Here is a 22847-nt window from a genome sequence, read left to right as displayed (position 1 = left end):
AGGGATTGAACTCAGGAGTGCGCGATCGCTTAGCGACATCCCCAGCTCTAATTTATATTTTATTTCAACACAGGGTCTCACCAGGTTGCTTAACACCTCGCTTTTGCTGGGGCTGGCTCTGAACTCAGGATATTTCTGTCTCAGCCTCCCAAGCCATTGGGATTACAGCCATGTGCCACCACACATGGTTGGATATTTTCTTCTTTCTACTTTTCAATGTTGATTTGTTTACCTTGAGCATTCATATTTTTTTCAACACTTTACATAAAAATAGGATGATTTGTCCTAATTAAAAACAGGGAGGTACTGGAAAATGAAATTGACCACATTACATTATGTGCATGTATGAATGTCACAATGAATCTTGGGTAAAATGGAACAGTTGAAATGGAACATGAATGAAAAAAAAAATAAACAGACTGGAAAAGAAACAGGGAGAGGTGAACAATTGTTAGGACTGGGTAGGCAATGGGAATGAACAATCTCTTCTCCATATGCTCGGTAATTTTCCAGGGGAAATTTTCCTAGTAGACAGGAGGTGATATTGGAAGTTTATGGTACCTAATAAAGTAAATTAATAAATAAATCAATAAAACCTTTTTTGACTACATACATATGCATAAACACATTCAAACTGGATAAAGGATTGCAGATGATGTTTTTTCCCCTATTTTTTAATCTCTGGAAGATGAACACTTCTTACAAGTGTAGGCAAAATAAAGGCATGGTTTTGGGTTTATTTATAATAGAAGGGTCTTCTTAGGCTGTGACAATTCCAGGAACATGAATAGCTATCAGCTAACGACTGTAAGGAACAGGATCGTCAGGTGCAGGAGGAGGGGATTTCTAAACTTCCTTAGCACCTGGCAGTCCAGTAGTGCAGTCTCTTGGTGCAGATGTGCAACAGGGGGTGGAGACTGCCCAAGTCGGACACAGCCTTTGGACTTTGCCCTGGGTATTACCACACATGCACACACCTGGGAACACCCCTGTTAAGTCAGAAAACAAGACTGAAAAGGAAATATTCACTTCATACCTGACAACACATGTGTGCCCTGAAACACACCCCTCAGAAGCCTGGCACGCCCATGCTCACAGATTGTTGTGCTTATGATCATTAAGAAAGAGACACGTGGAGGAGAGCAAAGATCCTAAAAGCAGGTGAGGCACCCCGGGGGTTACCTTCAGGCTCACCGACGTGCAGATGCTCGGCATACTCAGACCTTAGGGTCTGGAACATTCCAACAGGAACAAGACTCACCAGTGGCTATGGCCCAGTAAACATTGAATCCATTCAGTAACTCTTCACATGCTATGGGAGAGTACACCTGTGAGCTGGGAACTTGAAACAGAATTCAAAAGGGAGCGACCCATGTGTTGGAATCCAGCACTGCATCCAGAGCACCAGGCGACCTCCAAGGCAAAAGAGTAGCAAACACACATGTGAGCTCAGGGACGCGCAGACTCCAAGCCACTGTGCAGCTGCCACTCCTACATGTGGAAGCAGCATGGTCACTGGTGAGAGGCCAGGCGCAGCTCTGACACCCCACAGAGTCAGCTCCATGGGGCCCAGGGCTCTAGCTTCCTCGCACCCATTGCCCCAGCACCTGGTGTTGGAGTCGGACTGCCTGATTAGAACCCCAGCTCCACCACTTTCAAGCTATGTGACCTTAGGCAAGTTACCTGATTTCTCTGTGCCCTGGTCTCTATAAGATAAAGCAACCACGATATACCTCTAAGGGTAATTATGGAAATTAAGTCATCATTCAAAGTACTTAGACTATTGCCAGGCCCTTAAGAAGCACCATGTAAGTGTTGTCTGTTATGATCATCATTATATCGACATCTCATATGGAAGAATAATCCCTTTCTACTCCAGAAAGGTACCCTGAGAAATACTACAACACATCCAAGACCCCCGCAGGCCATAAGGCACAGGTGGCAGGAGAAGGACTGGCATTCTGCTGTGATGAATGGCATCCTGAATCAATGACAGGCAAACAAACCCACTGGCTCCTCCCTGGAGGAGTTGAAGCCCTCCACCTTCCTTTGCCCACTCTCCTACACGACGAGGCCCTGAGGGAGCTGTGAGTGGCCTGAGGAGTTTATTTTGGTTTAAGACTCCAATGTTAAAGGAAGGTGAGTCATTAAGGAGTACGTCACTGACGTGCCACTACATCACCCCAGAGTGTGCAGTATGTTTCACATCAGCAGGGACGTGTGTCTACAGAATAGCGCACCCCACGAATTCAGAAAGTTAACACTGGGACTTTCCTACCCTCTGCTCCTTAGATCCCAGGAGTTTCCAAGTGCCTGACAAACCCATCCTAAGGGGAACACAACGTGACTCAAAAATGCATGGGATGCATCCACTTGTTCCTCCCGCCTTGGCAGCAGGGCACACTCAGTCACTGGACAACTCTCATGATCGCAGGCTGGCTGGCACCTGCAGTTCTCTGCAGCTGCCCCACATCAGAGAGGACCAGGGCACATACCTGGGGAAAGATCCGAATTCAAAACTGCATGTATAGGGGGTGGGTCTGGAGATCAGTGGCAGAGCGTTTGCCTGGCATGTGGGAGGCACTGGGTTTCAACCTCAGCATTCATAAAAAATAATAATAATAATAATAATAAAATAAAGTTATATTAACATCTAAAAAAATTATTAAAAATAAAAACTGCTTGTATGGTTTCTACAGAACACAGGTCAGTTTTTACACCATTGTAGAATCAAAGACTTAGAGAAGTGGGGGCAGGAAAGTTATCTTGTCTGCTGGATGAAGAGCTGACACTTAATACACAACCCACAGGCAGCTTAAGGAGGATCAGTGGTAAGAAACAGCAGGCTGGGGAAAGGGGGCTTAAAGCTCTGTTCTCAAAAGACTGATGAAATACCGCATTTGTCTAGCAAACAGGGAGGGATGTTGGTGGAGACACCAAGGAAGACCAGAAAGGACCCCTCTCCACGAGGCGCTTCTAAGACATCTGTGACAAAACCCACACAGAGTTTGTAAAAGCAGGCTGGGGGACTCTAGGTGTCATGGAAATAAGGGAGCAGGGAAGGTTGTGCAGCAACTAGACAGCCACAGAAAGGTGCGTAGTTTTAATGCAGAGTGGGGACTTCTCTCAGGTGTTTCTGAAAAGGTTAGGAGGTCTGTGTCAACCCGGCTCCTTAAAATGGTGGGTAGGTGGGCAGGGCAGTAATCAAAAAGCCACAAGGGGACTTCCAGCATGCAGAGAGCTTAGGAAGCATCCTTCCCATAAATACAAGCAGAGGTCAAGCAGACTGGAAACCAGAGGCTTTTCTTGGATGCATCAGAGAACTGAGGTCACGGATCAAACCATAACCCCCAAAGCTAAAGCAGCACAGGGGAATTTCCAGGGACACAGCTGGGACCTACTTCCTCAGTGCTGAGATCATGAACTGGAGGACACCTGAGTAGTGAGTCTGACAAACTGCAGGTGGCTGGGTTTGAACAAGAGTAAGAAACTCTTGGTGCTGCGGTCTTAAGGGACCCCAAGCCAGCACAGGTGTTCTCACCAGAACCCCACCAGTTCCCAATGAAAGATCCCAGGGAGAACCTCCCAGCTCTCTGGACAAGGGAAGAATAAGGCCATGTGGCATCCTCAGGGCCTCACCCCAGCTGGGGAAGGGCCTTTTCTGGCTCCTGTGTCTCCTCTGGCTTTCCTGTCCCCAAGGGGGTGGGATGAAGTGACTAGGAATCACATGGGAAGGTCACAGGCCAGGGACTCAGGTCCACTGATGACTGAGATTTACTGATGATTCTAGGACCCTCCCCCTTCCCAACAGCAAAAGCTCCAGTATAAATGACAGTGGATGACAGCTCAAAGAGCATGGAGACTAGGAAGTTCTTAACCCAAGGAAAAAGGGGATACCCAACCAGGGACGTGGAGGAATGTGAGGCCTCTGGTACCTTCAGCTACAGTAAACTGCAAAGAGCCAAGTCCCAGCCAGAACAGCAAAAACCACGCTGAAGATGATGTCCTCGGTCATTGTTTATATATACGTATACATAATAAGTTCATATATATATATATATACACACACACACACACACACACACATATATATATATATAAAACATGTCAGTAGAAAAGAAAAAGCAGGTTATTAAAAGATAAACCATGCATAGGAATGAGACACAGATATGACAGATCTTGGTACTTTGAATTTTTAAAATAATTGTGATTTATAGGTGAAGGGCTCTAAAGAAAAGGTACAGGGTATGGAAGACTAGGTAATGAAAGCAGAGAGATGGAAACTAAGAAATGGAAAACAAAATAAATATAAATAAACAAAAATGAAGATTGCCCTTGATACCTCATCAGTAGATGGAACAATCAAGAAAAAAATCAGGAAACTTGAAGACATATCAACAGAAACTCCCATTTTAAAGTCAAAAGAGAGATAGAGATACAGGAAGTACAGAATATGTACTTCTGTGGGCAATTCCCAAAGACAGAAAGACTCCAAACTGGAAAAACAGAAAAAGAAAGCAATCATGTGAAGAAATAATGAACAAGAATTTTCCAAAATTAATGACACACTGCAGATCACAGATCCAAGAAGTACAGAGAACATCAAGCAGATTATTGTAAAAAAAACAAAGGAAAAAAATGTAAAAATCTACACTAAGGTATATCATATTCAAATTGCAGAAACCAAAAAGAAAATCTTTAAGGAAGCTGGAGTGTGAAGCAGACAGTCTAGAAAGAACACCATAATTATAGCAGACTTCTCCAAGTATACACTCAAGTGAATTGAAATAAAGTGTTAAAGGAAAGGAATCACCAACCAATAAGTCTATATGCAGTGAGGCCTTTTTTTTTTTTTTTTTTTTATTGGATATTTCGTATTGAATCCGGGGTGCTCTACCTCTGAGTCACATCCCCAGTTTTTTTATTGTTCATTTTGAGACATGGATTCAATATATTGCAGAGGCTGGCCTCAAACTTATGATCCTCCTGCCTCAGTCACCCAAATTGGTAGGATTACCAGCATAGACCACAGGCGAGGTTGGGTCCAGTGAAATTATCCTTCACAATTGAAAAAACAAAGATTTTCTTGAACAAGATAGGAAATTCAATTCCAGCAGACTGAACCATCAAATTCTTCAGAGAGAAAGAAAACACATAGGTCAGTAGCTCTAGCTACATAAAGAAGAGAAGTGTGTCTGAAAAGAAAGAAATGAGGATAAATTAAATTTCTTATTTTTCCTATCCCTAAGTAATCTAAAGAAATGTTTAAAGGGTTAACAAAATATTTATTGAGTGATTACTGTATGTAAATAAGAGAAATGAATGACAACAATATCATAAAAGATGAGAGAGTATCTGGAATACTATTATCTCTGCATCTCAGGTGCACACCTACAATCCCAGTGGCTCAGAAGGCTGAGGCAGGAGGATCACAAGTTTAAGGCCAGCCTCAGCAACTCTGAGACCTTGTCTCAAAACAAAACTCAAAATGGACTGGGGATATGGCTCAGTGCTTAAGCACCCCTGGTTTCAATCCCCAGTACAAGGGAAAAAAAAAAAAATCTACATTTCATGTGAAACAGCATATTTGAAGGTAGGCATAGACTAATCTGGAAATTATGTTCCAAACAAGAAATATATACTACAAATTCTTTTCAAGCTATTTTTGGCAAGATAGTAGATAAACCAATGGAATCAGAAAGTATTCAATTGGTAAAGAAGTCAGGAAAATGGTTCAAAAGAAAATGAACAGAGAAACAAAAAAAGCAGTTAAAAACATGGTAGAGGTTCATCTAACAGTGCCAACAATCACTTTACATGTGTATGGTCTAAATACACCAACCAAAACGCCCAATGATTTTCAGAATGGATTTTTAAAAAAGGAAGAAAATAAAACCAAGGCCCACAAGAAACCCATGTCACAGTCAACACAAAGTAAAAGGAAAGGGGTGGGATGTAGCTCAGTGGCAGAGTGCTTGCCTAGTGTGCCCAATGCCCTGAGTTCAATTGTCTGCACCACAAAAAATTCCACGAGCAAACAGAATCCACCAACATATAAAAGAAATTATATGTCATGACCAAGTGAGACTTGCTCCAGGTATGCAAGAAAGGTCCAGCATTTGAAAATTAATCTATACAGAGGTAGGGGGAAAAAATCACAAAATCATTCCAAATGATACACAAAGCATTTGACAAAGATCGAACACCCATTCATGATTAAAGGAAAAAAACATAGCAAACTAGGAATCAAGAACTTGTCTAACTTGATAAAATCATTTACCTTCTCCCCCAAGAAACCCTACAATTAACATAATACTACTGAGAAACTTACACTTTCCTGCTAACCAGGAACAAGGTAAAGAGGACTTCTATCACTCCTATTCAACATTGTACTGAAGGATCCAGCTAATATGCTAAGACAAAAAGAGGAAACAGAAGGTATACAGATAGAGAAGAGAAACAAAACTTTATTCAAAGATGACACCGATTCTCTTCTAAAAAAAATCAAGCAAAATTTACGGAACTAACAAGCATAGCAGAGCTGCTGGGCACAAGGATAACATAAGAACTGCTTTCCTACACTCAAGCAAAAGACGACTGTAATTTGGGGTGGGGGGAGTAAACACCATTGACAAGTAAGAAATATTTTTGTCAGGCACAGCCTAAGTGAATATGACAGGATGTATATGAATAAATCTACACGACTGTGATGAAAGAAATCAACGAAGATCTAAATAGAGATACTCCATATTCATAGGTTGGAAGAGTCAATAGTATTAAGATGTCAATTCTCCCAACTTGATTTATGGCTTCAAGGCACCCCAATAAAAATCCCATCATGCTATTTTGGAAATACTGAAAACTCATTACAAAGTTTATTAAAAAAATAAAGACCTACAAGAAGGCACCACAATACTTAAGAAAAACACAGTTAGAGGAACACTACATGATTTCAAGGTTTACTACGAAGCCACAGTCATCAAGACAGTGTGCTGCCACCAGTAGAATAAACACAGGTCAGTGGACCTGAACAGAGCCCAGAGGCAGACTTACAGGATCAGCTTTAACGGGGAAGGATAACATTCAAGAAATGGTGCTGAACAATTAAACATCAGCATGCAAAAGCCAAACAATGAACCTAGACACAGACTTTACCAGACCTGCCAGAGAAATGCAGAAGAAAGGAAAACAAACCCGAGGCAGGGCCACCCTGGCCCCGTCTCCCATGAAATCGCCACCTGCGGCTCAGCCCGGGGCTGGGAGCTTTGGGCCGACCCACCCCCGCGAGCCCCTTACAGCCAAGCGACCGCCCCCCTCGCCATGCGGGCCACAGCCGCCCTAGGATGAAGGAGCCACTGCTCCTCTGGGCCACGCAGGGCTTCAGGGCGTTCTTCAGCGGCACCTCCTCCGGCTTGTTTCCCTTTCTTCTGGGGGGCCCGCTTCACATCGCCCCAGCCAAGGCCACACCGGGCCCACCTCGCTCGGTTGGAGGGGGCGGCGGCGACTGCGCGAGACGAACGCAGACCGGCGGGTGCCCAGCGCTAGCAGTTCAGGGAGCGCAGCGGGAGGAGCTGCCCCGCGCACCCCGCGCACCCCGCGCAGCCCCGCCCGGGTCGCCCAGGCCAGCATCGACCCCACCCCCGGGCCCCCGAACCCCCCAGCCCCGCAGCTCCTGAGGCGCTCCCCGAGTTCCCGGGTCCCAGCCCTGGGCTGGGAACGGCGAGCGCGGCGGGGAGCGAGACCCCAGGCCCGGCCCACCCCGCCACCCCCTTACCGGTGAGGTGACCGATCCCCTCGCCGAGCCCGCGGTGTGCTGTGGAATGAAGCAGCCGCTGCTCTTCTGGTCCACCCAGAGCTTCAGGGCGTTCTTCAGCAGCACCTCCTCGGGCTTGAGCCACATCCAGGCAATCGGGCTGCGCTGAGCGGGGCGGGGGGACGCTTCACATCGCCACGGCCGCCTGCCCAGTTCGCTCAGGAGGAGGCGGCGGCAGCGGTTGCTCGCGAGGACTGCGAATGCCGAGCGCTCCCAGTTAGAAAAGCGGAGTGGGAGGAGTTTGCCCCGCCCACCCCGCGCAGCCGACGCGCGGCCCCGCCCCCGGCCCGCCCAGTATCGCGCCGGCCCCGCCCCATCCATCCCCGCCCCTCTGGCTCCCGCAGCACCTCCCGGGTTTCTGCGTCCCGGTTGCCAGACTCATGGTTCCCAAGTGGAGGGAGGAAGTCCGATCCCGCTGCCAGGTCAGCTGCCAGTTCCCCTCCCTCCAGTTCCCCCCGAGATCGCGGGGAGTGGGTGGGCAGCGCCAAGGGTCCAACCCCTGGGCCGAGACTCCTGGGAAAGAGCTCAGGGTGATGGGAGTCGCCCCCACAGGCCTCATTCTAAGAGGTAGAGGAAGAACCTGGGAAAGAGACATCTTTGCTCTCCAAGCTGTAGGTTGCCCAGCCCAGAGCCCTTTATCTTGGGAAGGACAGAATGCACCAATGCAAGCCAGTTAAGCAAGTGTGTTTGGGTTTTAAATAACATTTTGGAAATCTCCCAAAAAATAGCATGAAAAATAAAAACAATTATGTTCGGATTTTTTTAGCACACTTTCTTAAAGATTTTTTTTTAATTCACACATCATACTTGTCCATATTTATGGGACACTGAATGACACTCCACTACATGTATACGATGGGTAATGATCTTATCAGGATAACTGGCATATCCATCACCTCATACATCATTTCTTTTAAGGCACATCTGTAAAGCTCACACAAGGGAACTGACTGAACTGCAGGAAAGGCAGAGGTGTTGGGGAACCTGATGCACGTGTCAGGCCAAACTCAACAACAGACATCCTAAGGTACGGATATTAGAGCCTCCGTTAGGGGTCACATATTCTGAAATGGTCATTTGTTCTTAGAGAATGTGGGAGGCTGGAATTATGGAGTGAGGTGATAATAGTGAAAAGCTGCACGGCATGGGAGGTAGGTTTAAAACTGAATATTTCCACGATTAACATATAAAAATCAATAGCTTTCCTACCCATAGTACCCACCCAAAAAAACTTAAGAATAATCTAACCAAGGAGGTGAAAGACCTTCTATAATGAAAATTATAGAACACTGAAAAAAGGAATTGAAGAGGACCTCAGAAGATGGAACCTCTCCCATGTTCATGGATTATTAAAATGGTCCCATTACCAAAAGGAATCTACAGATTCAAAGCAATCCCCATCAAAATACCAATGGCATTCATAGAACTAGGAGAAGCAGTCCTAAAATTCATAGGAAAGAATAAAAGATTCAGAATATCCAAAGCAATTCTGAGTAATAAAAGTGATGCTGAAGCCATCACAATAGTCATTCTTAGTACACTTCAGAGCTATAGCAACAAAAAGAGCATGACTGGCTTCAAAACATGAAGACCAATGGAACAGAATAGAAGACACAGAAACAAATTCAAGTAGATACAGTAGTCTGTTCCTTCACAAAGTTGCCAGAAACACTGAAGAAAAGACAACCTTTTAAAATAATGGTGTCAGGAAAACTAGATGTCCACATGTAGAAGAGTGAAACTAGATCCCTATCAATTCAGAAAGTCGAGGGTCGAATGTTTATTCTCACATGCAGAAGTTATCAAGAAATGATGAAATTTAAAAAGGGGGGATCCCATGACAATAGAAGGGAGAAGAGTGAAGTACAGGAGAGGGATGGAGGGGAATGAAGGAGGGATTGGAAGAGTGGAACTGCAGAATAAAATTGACCAATCATGCTATATGCACCCAAGACCATATCACAGCAAATGTCACCTTTATATATAACTAATGCAACAATTAAAAAACAATAATTAAATGGAAGGAAGATTAGTAGCAAGGAGGAAGGGAGTGGGGAGGGAAAGGGACAGTACTGGGGACTGAAATGGAGCAAAATTATGTTGTCTGCATCTATGAATGCATCACAACCCCACTATTATGTATAATTATAATGTACTATTAAAAACATTTAAATGATACTAAAACATCTAAAAATGATAATAAAAATGAATGATAATAAAAACATTTAAAATTATTTAAAATGAGTATTTCCTCAAGGTTATTTTAGAAAAAAGATACAGCCCACTGACTGCTCTGAAAAGCCATCTTTGCATTATTCCAGGGTCCAGCTCCTTGCTCACCACAACCACCTCCGCCACCGACTCCAGCAGCTTTATCGCCAGAGTGTCTAAACTCTCGTTTCCTCCTTAACCCACTGCATTGACTCACTGGTGTGCCCCACCATGTCAGAAGCGGCCGTGAACACTAGCTCCGAGATCACCACCAAGGACTTAAAGGAGAAGAAGGAAGTTGTGGAGGAGGCAGAGAATGGAAGAGATGCCCCTGCTAATGGGAATGCTAATGAGGAAAATGGGGAGCAGGAGGCTGACAACGAGGTAGATGAAGAAGAGGAAGAGGATGGCAAGGAAGAGGAGGAGGAGGAGGAAGGTGATGGTGAGGAAGAGGATGGAGAAGAAGATGAGGCTGAGGCAGCTATGGGCAAACGGGCAGCTGAAGATGACAAGGATGATGAGGTTGATACCAAGAAGCAGAAGACCAATGAGGATGACTAGACAGCAAAAAAGGAAAATTTAAACTAAAAATAAAAGGCCGCTGTGACCTATTCACTCTCTACTTCCTGTCTCAGAATCTAAAAGTGGTCACCTTCGAGTAGTAGGTCACCCGGGGCAGTGCCTAGCGCAGATGACACACACTCTCCACCACCCAACCAAAACCACAACATGAATTTACAACAGGGGAGGAAAAAAAAGAACAAAAACTTCCAAGTCCCTGCTTTTTTTCTTAAAAGTACTTTTAAAAACAGGAAAATTTGTTTGTATTTTTATTTACATTTTATATTTTTGTACATATTGTTAGGGGTCAGCCATTTTTAATGATCTCCGATGACCAAACCAGCCTTTGGAGTGTTCTCTGCCCTACTTCTGACTTTACTTGTGGCGTGACCATGTTCATTATACTCTCAAAGGAGAAAAAAAACCTTGTTAAAAAAAAGCAAAAAACAACAACAACAAAACATCTTGTTCTAGGCATTCTAGTAACTTTTATTGTGTATGTACTTTAACTGTACTATAAGTAGTTGGTTTGTATGAGATAGTTAAAAAGGCCAAAGATAAAAAGGTTTCTTTTTTTTTTTTTTCCTCCTTTTTTTGTCTATAAAGTTGCTGTTTATTTTTTGGCCTGTTTGATGTATATATGAAACAACGTTGTCCAACAATGAAACCGGAATTTTATTTTGCTGAGTTGTTGGAACGAAAGAAAAGAAAGGAAGGAAGGAAGGAAGGAAGAAAGGAAGGAAGGAAGGAAGGAAGGAAGAAAGGAAGGAAGGAAGGAAGGAAGGGAGGGAGGGAGGGAGGGAGGGAGGGAGGAAGGAAGGAAGGGAGAAAGAAAGAAAGAAAAGAAAGGAAGGAAGGAAGGAAGGAAGGAAGGAAGGAAGGAAGGAAGAAAGAGGGAGGGAGGGAGGGAGGGAGGAAGGGAGGGAGGAAGGAAAGAAGGAAAGAAGGAAAGAGAAAGAAGAGAAAAAGATACATAATAGCTTACTTTGAACAAGCTGGGTGGGGCAGGGGAGTCCTCAAAGCAATCTCCCCAGGGAAGCAATTAAATCCGACACCATAGCCAACAAGGCAAAGAAAAAATCCATCAAAATATCCCTGCACCTTGGTTTTAAAAAAGGAATCACTTACACTGTGACTGTTAATTAGGACAGAACTTGTAAGTACTAGTGAAATCCTTACAGGACACCTGAGACCAAACAGAGCCCTTCACAAATGCCTAGAAACCTGTTTGCAGAGGATCCAAGATGATCAGCTCAGGAATTCTTCTCAATCAAGAGAGTAATTCTCTGTAATGACTGTAATCCCAGTAGTTTGGGAGGCTGATGCAGGAGGATCACAAGTTTAAACACAGCCTTAGCAACTTAGCAAGGTCCCAAGCAACTTAGCAAGACTCTGTCTCAAAATTTAAAAAGTGAAATGGACTGGTGATGTGGCTCAGTGTTTGAGCACACCTGGTTCAATCCCTGGTACCAAAAAGGAAAAGAAGAAAAAGAAACCCTGAGCAGATTCAGTAGAGGACCCTGTGGAAAGGAACTGTCAAGACCACTCATCCAGGCAGCAGGGAAGCTGCCTAACCACTAATAAGCCACAGACAAATTTCCTCTGGGCAGGAAAAGAAACTGTGGAAGTCAGCTATAATCAGGGGCTTGGGTACACCAGGATATACAGAGTAGGGAGGGATAACAAGAAAATATTCCTTCCAAAAATATTCACTTGCACCTGCCACTTTCCAATGTCCTTCTAGGCCCTGAAGTTGCAGAAATAAATGGGAGATGGGTCTGCCCTAAAGAACAGGTAGGGAAAAACATGCAGAAAAGGGTAGTGGAAATCAAAAACCATGTCTACAGAGAGCAGTGAGAACACACAGTGTGACTGAGCAGTTCCTAGGGAAGGGGACTCAGAAAGCTCCACACAACTGCATTGCTACATGGGAACTTAAAAAATGAATATGTATTTGCCACAAGGTCAAGTAGGAGAGGGCATGTCTGGTAAACAGATCAACAAAAATGGCACTGTGGTTTAGGGCAGCCTGTGCAGGCTGGCAGCCCTAGATCAAATCCCAGATTTGGTGCTACTTAGCTGTGTGACCTGGACCTTGGGCAGATAGAAATCTCACTGAACCATAGAACTGCAATAATCACAGTATGTCCCTGACATAACTAGTACGTAGTCTATCCTTAAGCACTTGGATTATATAGTGCTGTGGTTTGACTATAGACCCAAAGTTCATGTGTCAGAAACTTAATCCCTAATGTAACAGTGTTGGCAGGTAGGACCTTTAAGAGATGATTAGGTCACCTATTATTAGAAATGATTGAAGTAATGAATGAATGAATTACTGTCCTTATCTCAGGACTGGGTTAGTTATCACATAAGAAGCTTTATTATAAAAGCAAGTATGTCCCTGTTTTCTACTCTCCCTCTCTTGCCCTTCTGCTCTGTCCCAGGGGGATGACACAGCAGGAAGGTCCTCACTAGATGCTGGTGAAGTATTGGATGTCCCTGCCTCCAAAACCATGAGACAAATAAGTTTCTCTTTTTTATACATTACCCAGTCTGTGGTTTTCTGTTATACCAGCACAAAACAGACAAGATGTACTGTAAGTGCTCATGAACATCAGCTCATATTACTGAATGTGCTTCTGATGCAATCCATACACATTCACCCATATTTTAAATATTATTCAGTTTTATCTGTCAAATATTAAACAGAAAAGAAGCATGGAAAGACAGGAATTTGAAAATTAGTTGGGAGGGGATGGGAGGAGCACCATGTGCGTAGTACAGCCTGACTCCTCTCTTCCCACCCCCAAGCCACCTGCCTGTGTCTCCCATTACTCAAGTCAGACAGAAGCTCATGGGAGGTCAGGATGCTCCAGGATGCAGTTGTCAGAGGTCAGCCTTCCAGCACAGAGCAAGGTGGAGAAAGTTGGAGAGGGTAGCTTGGAGCAGGGGATGGAGAGCATCCAGCACAGGTGATAAAAACTTCCTGTTGTCACTCCTTTGCGAGTGCTCATCACCCCTTTATGGTATAATAAATTGCATTTTGGCCCCCAAAATCCATGTGCGGAAGTCCTAACCTCCAGTTCCTCAGAATATGACCTAATGGAAATACAGTCACTACAGATGTAATTAGTTTCAAATGAGGTTATTAGGGTGGGTTTTAATTCCATATGACAGGGATCCTTACAAAAAGGGGACATTTGAACAGCCAGACCTACAGGGAGAATACCACGTGCAGATTGGAGATATGCCCAAGAGGTGCCAGAATCTAAGAGATAGCCTGGAGCAGTTCCTGCCTAGCACCCTCAGAAGGACCAACCTGGATCTCAGACGTCCAGCCTGTTCCAATGCTGTTTCTGTGTGGAAACCATCCAGTTTGTGGGACTTTGATAGGGCTGTTCCAGCAAAAGAATACAGATGCTTCCTAAATCCTGTCCACAGCTGTTCAGTAGCACATCTATTCCAACATTCAGAGAAAGATTCTGTTTGTTGCCCACCACTGGCTGATACCAAGAGTGTCCACAGTTCCTCAATGTGGCATTCTGGCTAGGTTTTGCACATTTCTGTGCCCATCTAGGGAACAAAAGGAACGCTAGTAGCCCATGCCATTCCACAGCAGCAGGAGGACCCGTTAGCACTTATGGCAAGAGGAGCAGTGAATGGAGGACAAGGCCTGGGGTCCTTGCTGCTGTTCAACATGATCTCTGTGGCAACAGTGAACATCACAAAAGATTGCGGAGTTAGATGGCTGTTTTCCATGGCTGTGTGCCATGGAAGAATTATAGAGAAAAAAGTGAGCATGAACTATTAATTCCCATCTCAAGGTATCATATGGAAAAATTCAAAGAATCCCTTGTCTGAATAACTATGGAACAGAAAAGGTCTTCTTCAGATTCTAGGGCCCAACAAGCTCTTCTTTGAATCCTAGACAGAATTGTTGCAAAAGTGACATGCTGAAACTCAGCAATTCCTTTGTAAAGATGTGGACACTGATAGGGAAGAAGTAGGACCCAAGATTTGTGAAGAGACCATTTGGGCAGATGCAGACAAAGCTGGACTGCCAAATGCCAAGATTCTTTTGCCTACCAAGGTAGCTTCTCCTTGCCGCTGGAGGAAATTTCCCTTCACTTACAGGAAAACCTCAGGAAAACCTCAGGAAAACCTGGCTTCACCAGGGACTTCTGTGAATGCCTGTTCTCCAGACCTTCCCCCAATGCACCTCACTGACTCCAGGACCAGCATAAGAGAACCCCCAGCAGAGCCCAGCAGCAGGATTGAAGGTAGCCAGGGAATGGGGAAGTAGAAATAGATTATGTCCTGAGCCACTTGGATCTTGCCCACATATGTGTAGTGGGAAGTAGCTGAGGATAAGGTAGGGGATTGAATTCTAGAGTGTTCGATTAAAAAGAGTGAAAGGTAAGATTAGATTTAGCAATATTTATAAATATGCATGCACTCATGTGGGATCTGTGATTTAATATATTACATATTGGAGTGGTAAAAATATTTTGGAAAATGTGGTATGAATATACTGTGAATACACTGAAAACCACTGAACCCTTTAAAAGCTACTTGGAAAAAGCAGATGGTTTTGGAAATGATTCTTGTCCATAGCAATGCATGTAACCTTGGGTCCATATAGATACTTCTGATATGATTAGAAGATTAATATTCTTAAATTATTATAATTATATATGTAAAATTTATGTACAATATAAAACAATGTTACATAAATTAAATGATTAGTATAATACATTTATTCTAATATCCATATTTATGCCTATATATCTGTTCTTCATATTCTCCATTGAATTCATATTAACATCTGACTGGTTTCCTTATCAACGAAGGACTTAAGAAAATCTCTGACCCATGTTTGTTTTGTATTTAATGACAGCCACACTTTCAACTTTTGAAAATTACACCTAAGCACTTAAAAGGGGCACAGGGTTAGCAGGATGCTGAAATTTTTTCATTGCAGTTGACAGATGGAAAAAGGAGAGAGAAGTCTAAAGGAAAGTACCTTCGAAGATACTTTTCCCCTCCTACCCTGGACACAAATGCTCCACTGAACTTATACCCTGTGGCAAGAAAAGATGATAGTCCCTTAGCCTGGAGCCCTTGGTGAGGCACATCTGGAGAAGCAGGCATGGTTAGGACACATCTGTCCCTGTGGCAATTTGAGAACAATCACAGGGGCAAGGGAGACAGCATGCTGAATTTAGGGTTATGAACAGTCAGAGATGAAAGCACACTACTGTTCAAAACTTCACAACCATGGCACATGCTTGCAATCACATCTATTCAGGAGGCTGAAGCAGGAGGATTGTACATTCAAGGCCAGCCTCAGTAGCTCAGTGAGACCCTATCTCAAAATAAAAGATACAAAGTGTTGGGGAATGTAGCCCAGTGGTAAAGAACTGGTCTAATATGTGCAAGGCCATGGGCCCAATCCTCAGCATCACAGAAGAAAACAAAACAAAATAAGAACTTCATAACCACCACAGGTTTCATGAACTGGGCTGGTGAGGACTAGCTGAAATGACCATGGGTTTGGTGACAAACCTCAAAAATCTCTTTTCAGAGGAGCTCAAAGGCTCCAAACACAAAGTAATGATAAAGAGAAGAAAATGGGCTCAGCATGTTGGCTCATGCCTGTCATCACAGTGACTCAGGAAGTTCAGGCAGAAGGATCACAAGTTTGAGGCTATCCTCAGCAACATAGTGAAACCCTGTCTCAAGAAAAGAATAAAAAGGGTTAGGACTGGGGATGTAACTCAGTTGGTAGAGTGCTTGCCTTGCAAGGACAAGGCACTGGGTTCAATTCCCAGCTCAGCAAGAAAAGAGGGTTGAGGATGTGGCTCAGTGGTTAAGTGTCTCTGGGTTCAGTCTGTGTACCAAAAAAAAAAAAAAAAAAGGAAGCATTCATTACCTTGATTTGATCCATACCTTCTGTATACCTGTATTAATATATCATATCCCATAAATATGTACAATTATTACTTGCTGATTAAAATTGATTTAAAATGTTTAAGGAGATTTGATCATTACATACTATGTACATGTATCAAATTATAATACTCTACCCTACACATTTATACAATGAAAATAAGTTTTCAAATACATAAGAGAAAATACTAATTATGACAATGAAGGGAAAAAAATGTTTCTCATAGAAAGGAGGTACAGTGCCCTACAATGCTAACTGTGTGATCTTGCTTGTATTCAAGAGTGCACTGGATTGGGACACCTCTCCTAGACCCACAGCCCTGGCTCAGGTCCCTGCCATCAGCCTGGCCTGCCCATTTCAGTACCCTCTGCACATCATCTCCTGCCCCTTGCCCTTCTTCACATTGACAAAGCAGGAAAAGTGAAAAGGAGCTAGAAATGGATGAGAAAAACTGAGTATTCTGAGAATGGTAGACCGAAAGGAAGAAGGAAATTGTGAGACTTCCAATTTCTGTTCCTAAGTAAAGCTCTTCAGTTCTTACTGAAACTGCCACTTGTGTTATCTGCAGACTTTCGTCTTCCATTCATTTCAAATTCGTTACTAAGTGAAGTTGTTTTCAGTTTTCCATTGACTTAACTTTGTTTTTTGTTTTGTTTTGTTTTGTTTTGAGACAGGGCCTCACTAAGTTCTGAGGCTGGCTTTGGACTTGGGATCCTCCTGCCTCAGTCTCCCAAGTTGCTGGGATTACAGGTGTGCACCACTGCACCCAGCTTGATTAAACTTTTTTTTTTTAACTTTACAATAATATATGCTTTAGAAAAGACTGATTTTCTTTACAAAACAACTTTAAAAGTCTCCTCTTGGCTTGACTTTTGCTCACATTTCCAGCTTTATTACTTCCCCAAATCCTCACTTTGTGTTTCCCCTTATGACCTAAGTGCTGTGAAGTGAAGCCCAGGGACTGGGTCCAGATTCTATTCCTGTCCCTGTCTCTACAGTCATGTGCCCCAGGAAAGGCACTTTACCATGAAGTCACCCCCTGGATTCACACATTTTGCCACAGTGCCCCCATCCTGTGGGCACCAAATCAGTCACAAGCAGCCCAGGAATAGGCTGACAAGTTTTTCAGGATTAGTGAAGCCAAGAAAGATTCACTGAGTGCATTCAACAGGCTGGTACTGTGAGATATTTCTAGGATTGAGAAAAGAATCAATCCTGGTTCCTAGTATCTCGTGTTACTAGGGGTATATTCCCCAAAGGCAGAAGAAGAATGCACTGAGCATAGTGCTTGTTGTATTTTCAAAAGACATCTCATTTTCTTTCATGATAAACTTTGAAGGAAAGCAAAATTGGTCCCATTTTATAAATGAGAAAACTCAGGTGCCTTAGAAATGTTTAGCTAACTTGCCAATAACTCATATGGGGCAGCAGAACAGCATTTGCTGCTGAGCTTTTCTGAGTCCCAAACCAAACTTTCTCCATGGACACATGATTTCAGTTGATTACAGATTATTCATGGAAACAGGTTGGCATCACAGCTGCTTCTCTTAATATTACTTCCAATAAAGCTGAGGGTTGCTGCCACCACCACCACCACCACCAACAACAACAACATCATCATCTGGAGTCCAAAAATGTGGACTTCAAAAAGGCAGATCTGAATTTAAAATTCTGGTTTCCCTGGTCCCCAGTTGTGCAAACAGAAGCAAGTCACTGAACCTCTTATCATTTCAGTTTCCTCACTGATATATGTGTCTCACTGAGACATAAGAGACTTTAAGAGGTAACCCAGGCCACACATCTGCTAATGACTAGCTGCATACATCTAGTAAATAGTAGCTGTTATACTCAGCTCTGGGTAATTCCAGTGGTAAACTTGGGCATGCCTGTGACATGTCACACCCCTGCTGGCAATTCTGAAATAGCTTTGGGATCATGAGGACTGAAGGACTTGTCCTGGCATCCTCCCAAGCACAGGAAGAGAAAAGCACCCAGGAAAGGAGGACGGTGAGTCCTAAATGATGACCTACTGTGGTTTGGATGTGAGATGTCTATCAAAATCTCCTGTGTTAAAGCTGGAGGTGACACAATTAGGTCATGAGAGCTGTCACCTAATGGGTCCATCATAGATTGAGTGGACTGAGTGGATGATAGCTGTAGGGAGGGGGAACTTGGCTGGGGTATGTGGGTCATTGGGGGGGGGGCTGAAAGGCTTCATCTTTCCTGTAGCCCCTTTCCACCTGTCTGCCTCCTGGCTACTCTCTCTCTTTCACACCCATCCTCTGCTTCCTGGTCACCAAGAACAGAGCACAACTCCTCCATCACACCTTTCTGCCATTTTCTACTTCACTTTAAGCCCAGAGCAATGGAGTCAGCCCACCATGCACTGAACCTCTGAAGCCATGAACCAAAGAAATCTTTTCCTCCTCCAAGTAGTTCTTGCCAGATATTTTGTTCACAGCAATGCAAATCACACCTGTCCACACTGAACCACTATTGTAAATAGACCTTAGCCCATTTGGCCACCACCGATTTGAGACAGATGAAGACTATAGTTCTCCCCTCCCCATCTCCTCAAACTCCATAGAGAGAGGGCATTTGTTCAAATGGAAGCATCACAGACTGTTCGTTACACATTCAAGCATGTGTTAAACATTTAATGGGAAGAAAGCCCAGATGGGGTCCTACAATCAACTCCTAAGGACTCAAGGCTCAGACCATACCTTGGATTAAACATTATCTCAAATAAAAAATATAATTACATTCTAGAAGTAAACTCACCAGGTGATCAGAATCCTGAGCAGGAAACTGGACCACCACCACTGAAGTCAGGCCTTAGATGCCATCCAGATGGTGAGAGGCAAAAGCTTTTATCAGTGTTAGCCAGCCTACCTTCTAGAAAGCAATGAATTTCATCAATAGAATCGCTCTTCTATGGTTTGCAATGGTGGTTCTGGAGTAGAGCCCTCCCCTAACATATACAAGGCCCTGGGATTGATCACCAGTATCACACACACACACACACACACACACACACACACACACACACACACACACAATTTGCTCTTCAAATATCCATTAGTCTTACTAACAAAATTTTTCTGTTGACAAAAAGAAAGGCAACTGGAGAATAGGTGATTTTATGTGCTCTAGCCAGTCTTAGAGAGTGTATTCATGATTAGGATTACAGAATCTGGCACTGTCTCTATGTTTAAAACCAGCTATCAGACACATATGTCACCTTATATCCTGCAGTAAAGAATTTGAAGGCAAATTACAGTCAACACAGCAAGCACTCTCTTCCTTAGGGCCTTCCACTGAGGCCCTATATATCTGTGGCTTGGTTAACTCAGTCATTGAAAGTACCATCACTAGGGGTGGATATATCAGGCAGGTCCACTGGCATCCTCTTTTGTAGAGATGCTGTTCTGATCCTCTGTGACCTAAGTAATTTATCTGATCTCTGTTTGCATTTTGTTATCTCTGGACTTACATAAAATGTTAATGATATACAAGTATCCAACAACATCTGATATCCACCTCCTCAGAAATCCCCCTCCCAAGCACACACCTTGTAATTCTAGAATTACAGGCACATAAAATAGGGCACATAAAATCACCTATTCTCCAGTTGCCTCTCTTTATGTCAATGAAAAAATTTTGTTAGTAAGACTAATGGATATTTGAACAGCAAATTGTGACTTGGAAGGCTGAACCAAAAGGATCACTAGTTAAAGCCAGCCTCAGCAACTTAGCAAGAGGGCCTCAAAACAAAACAAAATGTTGGGAGATTGGGAATGTGGTTCAGTGGTAGAGCACCCTTTGGTTCAATTCCAAGTATTGAAAAAAGAGAGGAAAAAAACAAAAACAAAAACAGAAAGAAAGAAATTCCCTTACCTGAGTCTGTACAGCTCCACATGGACTAGGCTCTCCTCCCTGAAGAAACAGGTACCAGGAAAAGGTAGGGGAATTCAAATCTTGTGTTTTCTTCTTAGCAATTTTTTGCATCTAAAAAAATTAGAATCTGAGAAATTATCCACAATGTTTGTGAGTTTGTTGCAGGTGCCAGGGAGAACTAGTTAAGAAATGTACCAAGGAGCCATGTTACTTGTAAATAAAACTCTTGGGAAAGGATCCATGCTTTTTGGTCACCGCACTCCTTTTTCTACAACTGGTTCATCTGTTAGTTGGCTAAAATAAGCATTAAAATATTCAAAGCATTCAAACCAACCTCAGCAGTAGGTTGGTTTGGGGTATCTGGATAGGTACTTCTTTTGAAATTATCCAGATAAATTATTCATTGCTTATTATATGTTTGCTTTTGTTCTGTTTATCATCTAGGGTCTTCATCTTTTTGCAAGGATGTGCGTTCCAGGCAGGGTAGGGATCTGTGCTTTTTCACTGCTTTACCAAGTGCCTTGTATGTGCTTTACTAATGTGTTTTAGGGTAATGATAAGCAGTCTTGCCTGAAACACCCAAGCCTACTGTTATGAAGTTTATTTTAGCAGTGCTCCATTATCTATAGCTTTACTTTCCACAGTTTCAGTTACCCACTGTCCAAAAATATCAAATGGAAAATTCCAGAGGTAAATAACTCATAAATTTAAAGTAAATTATAGTATATTGTTATAATTATTTTATTTTCTTATTAATCATTGTAATTTGTCTCTCCACTGTAGCTACTTCACAAATGAAACTTTATCATAGGTAGGTATACACATATGGAAAATGACAGTGTGTATAGATCAGGTTGGGTCTACCTGCAGTTTCAGGCATTATGGGGGGTTACGTGTCACCCCCAAATAAGGGGGGACTACTGTATTAGATAGAACCTGTTAGGTCAATATCAAACCTTTTATATCACTTTCAAAGGAATTGAGAAACCAAAGATTTTAAAAGGGGTTCATTTGTTCTGGTTCCTTTAAATATTTGCTACTGGAGATTGAACTCAGAGCCACTTAACCACTGGGTTACATTCCCAGTCTTTTTCTTTTTTTATTTTGAGACAGGTTCTTGCTAAGTTGCTGAGGCTGGCCTTGAACTTATAATCCTCTTGCCTCAGCCTCTCCCATTGCTTTGGATTATAGGTGTGCACCATCATACCTGGCTGGTCCCTTTATTTTATAAATGAAGAAAAACAGGCTCAAAGCAGGGAAATGACTTGTCCAGCATCTCCCAGTCCAGAAGTGACAGTTGAGGATTCCAGCTAAGGTCTCCCAGCTCAGACATCTTCTGGTCATGCCACCTAATCCCTTATCTCTAATACTTATAGGAGAATCATTGGCAGGGGTTTTTCTTTCTTTCTGCTACCAGGTGACACACAAACGCCAGGACAAGCATGTGAGGATTTGGCTTTCCTGCCACCAAAGCACCAGCAAAACAGGAACATCCACTGGCAGACTGTGGCAAGCAGTATTATTTCTACTCTGGCCAAGAGAACAGGCCTGAAATTGTATTCTGTACCTGCTGAGTTTGGGAATACCAGGCAATGTCCATGACGGATCACATCATTTTCTCAGCCCCGACTCTCCAGATTCTTCAATAAAGCAACACATCTCCCAAGCACTTTGACCCAGGCCAGAACCAATTTGGATCCTCTTGGGACAAGTAATATATGATATGACCATATATGTGAAATATTGTTCAATTTTGTATTCCTGAATCCCCCTGGGGTTTCAGGGGAAATGGGGGAAATAAAGATGATTCTAGCAAATGCTGATAGTTCAGCCCATGAGCTTCCCACTAGATGACTAGAGGTATCCAGGAACTGATGGAAGCATCCAAATGATTCAATGATGTAACCCATTAACAGGCAAGAAATTGTCTATTCACAATGTCACTGCTGAGTAATCTCAATGAGCTCTTAAATTGTGACACTGTAGAGTACTTTTATTTAATTTGCCAACTTTGATTTATAAGATGGAAGCATGATAATGTGGATATATTAATCATGTCATAAAATGAAGTTAGAAATAAGATATGTTTCTAGACAAACTAGATACCTGGCATTTGGAGACCTCTGGGAATGGAGAAATGATCCTAGACATTGGAATATGAACCATAACTCTAGAAATTAAATTTATTCCTCATTTGAAGAGGCTTTGCTGCCAAACTTACAAACTACTCGATTCGTCACCATACTAAGGTGAATTTTCCTTCAAAAATGTCAAATCCAGCTGGGCACAGTAGCACACACCTGTAGCCCAGCAACTCAGGAGGCTGAGGTAGGAAGATCGAGAGTTCAAAGAGAGCCTCAGCAACTTAGCAAGGCCCTAAGCAACTCAGCAACACCCTGTTTCTAAATAAAA

General features: G+C 43.1%; 2 protein-coding genes and 1 long non-coding RNA gene across 5 annotated transcripts in view; 2 read left to right on the top strand and 1 right to left on the bottom strand.

Moving 5' to 3' along the window:
- LOC306643523 (TBC1 domain family member 8-like) overlaps positions 1 to 7988 on the bottom strand; it is a 53370-nt gene extending 45382 nt beyond the window's left edge. For 2 of the 3 annotated variants that reach the window (XM_079109743.1, XM_079109742.1), the window contains exon 1: positions 7775 to 7988. The gene's annotated coding sequence lies outside the window, so the exon portion shown is untranslated. Of the gene's footprint in view, positions 1 to 1261; positions 2145 to 7774 lie in introns of those variants that run through there. The other variant, XM_079109745.1, reaches the window with a different exon arrangement.
- Positions 1 to 22847, top strand: part of LOC306643539 — a 122309-nt gene that overhangs the window by 8401 nt on the left and 91061 nt on the right. The gene's annotated exons all lie outside the window — the stretch shown is intronic.
- LOC306643730 (prothymosin alpha-like) lies at positions 10139 to 10680 on the top strand. The gene has a single exon (XM_079109994.1). The coding sequence runs from the start codon at positions 10256 to 10258 to the stop codon at positions 10583 to 10585; it is 330 nt and encodes a 109-aa protein (XP_078966120.1). The 5' UTR covers positions 10139 to 10255; the 3' UTR covers positions 10586 to 10680.

The sequence above is a fragment of the Sciurus vulgaris genome, assembly GCF_902686455.1.
Source record: "Sciurus vulgaris genome assembly, chromosome: 14".
Classification (NCBI taxonomy): Eukaryota; Metazoa; Chordata; class Mammalia; order Rodentia; family Sciuridae; genus Sciurus; species Sciurus vulgaris.
The sequence above is the reverse complement of the archived record's forward strand: the minus strand, read 5'-3'. Positions and strand labels throughout refer to the sequence as shown.

What these genes read in the sequence shown, in the direction of transcription:
- LOC306643730 (XM_079109994.1), top strand. Translation starts at nt 10,256, where the DNA reads ATGTCAGAAGCGGCCGTGAACACTAGCTCCGAGATCACCACCAAGGAC.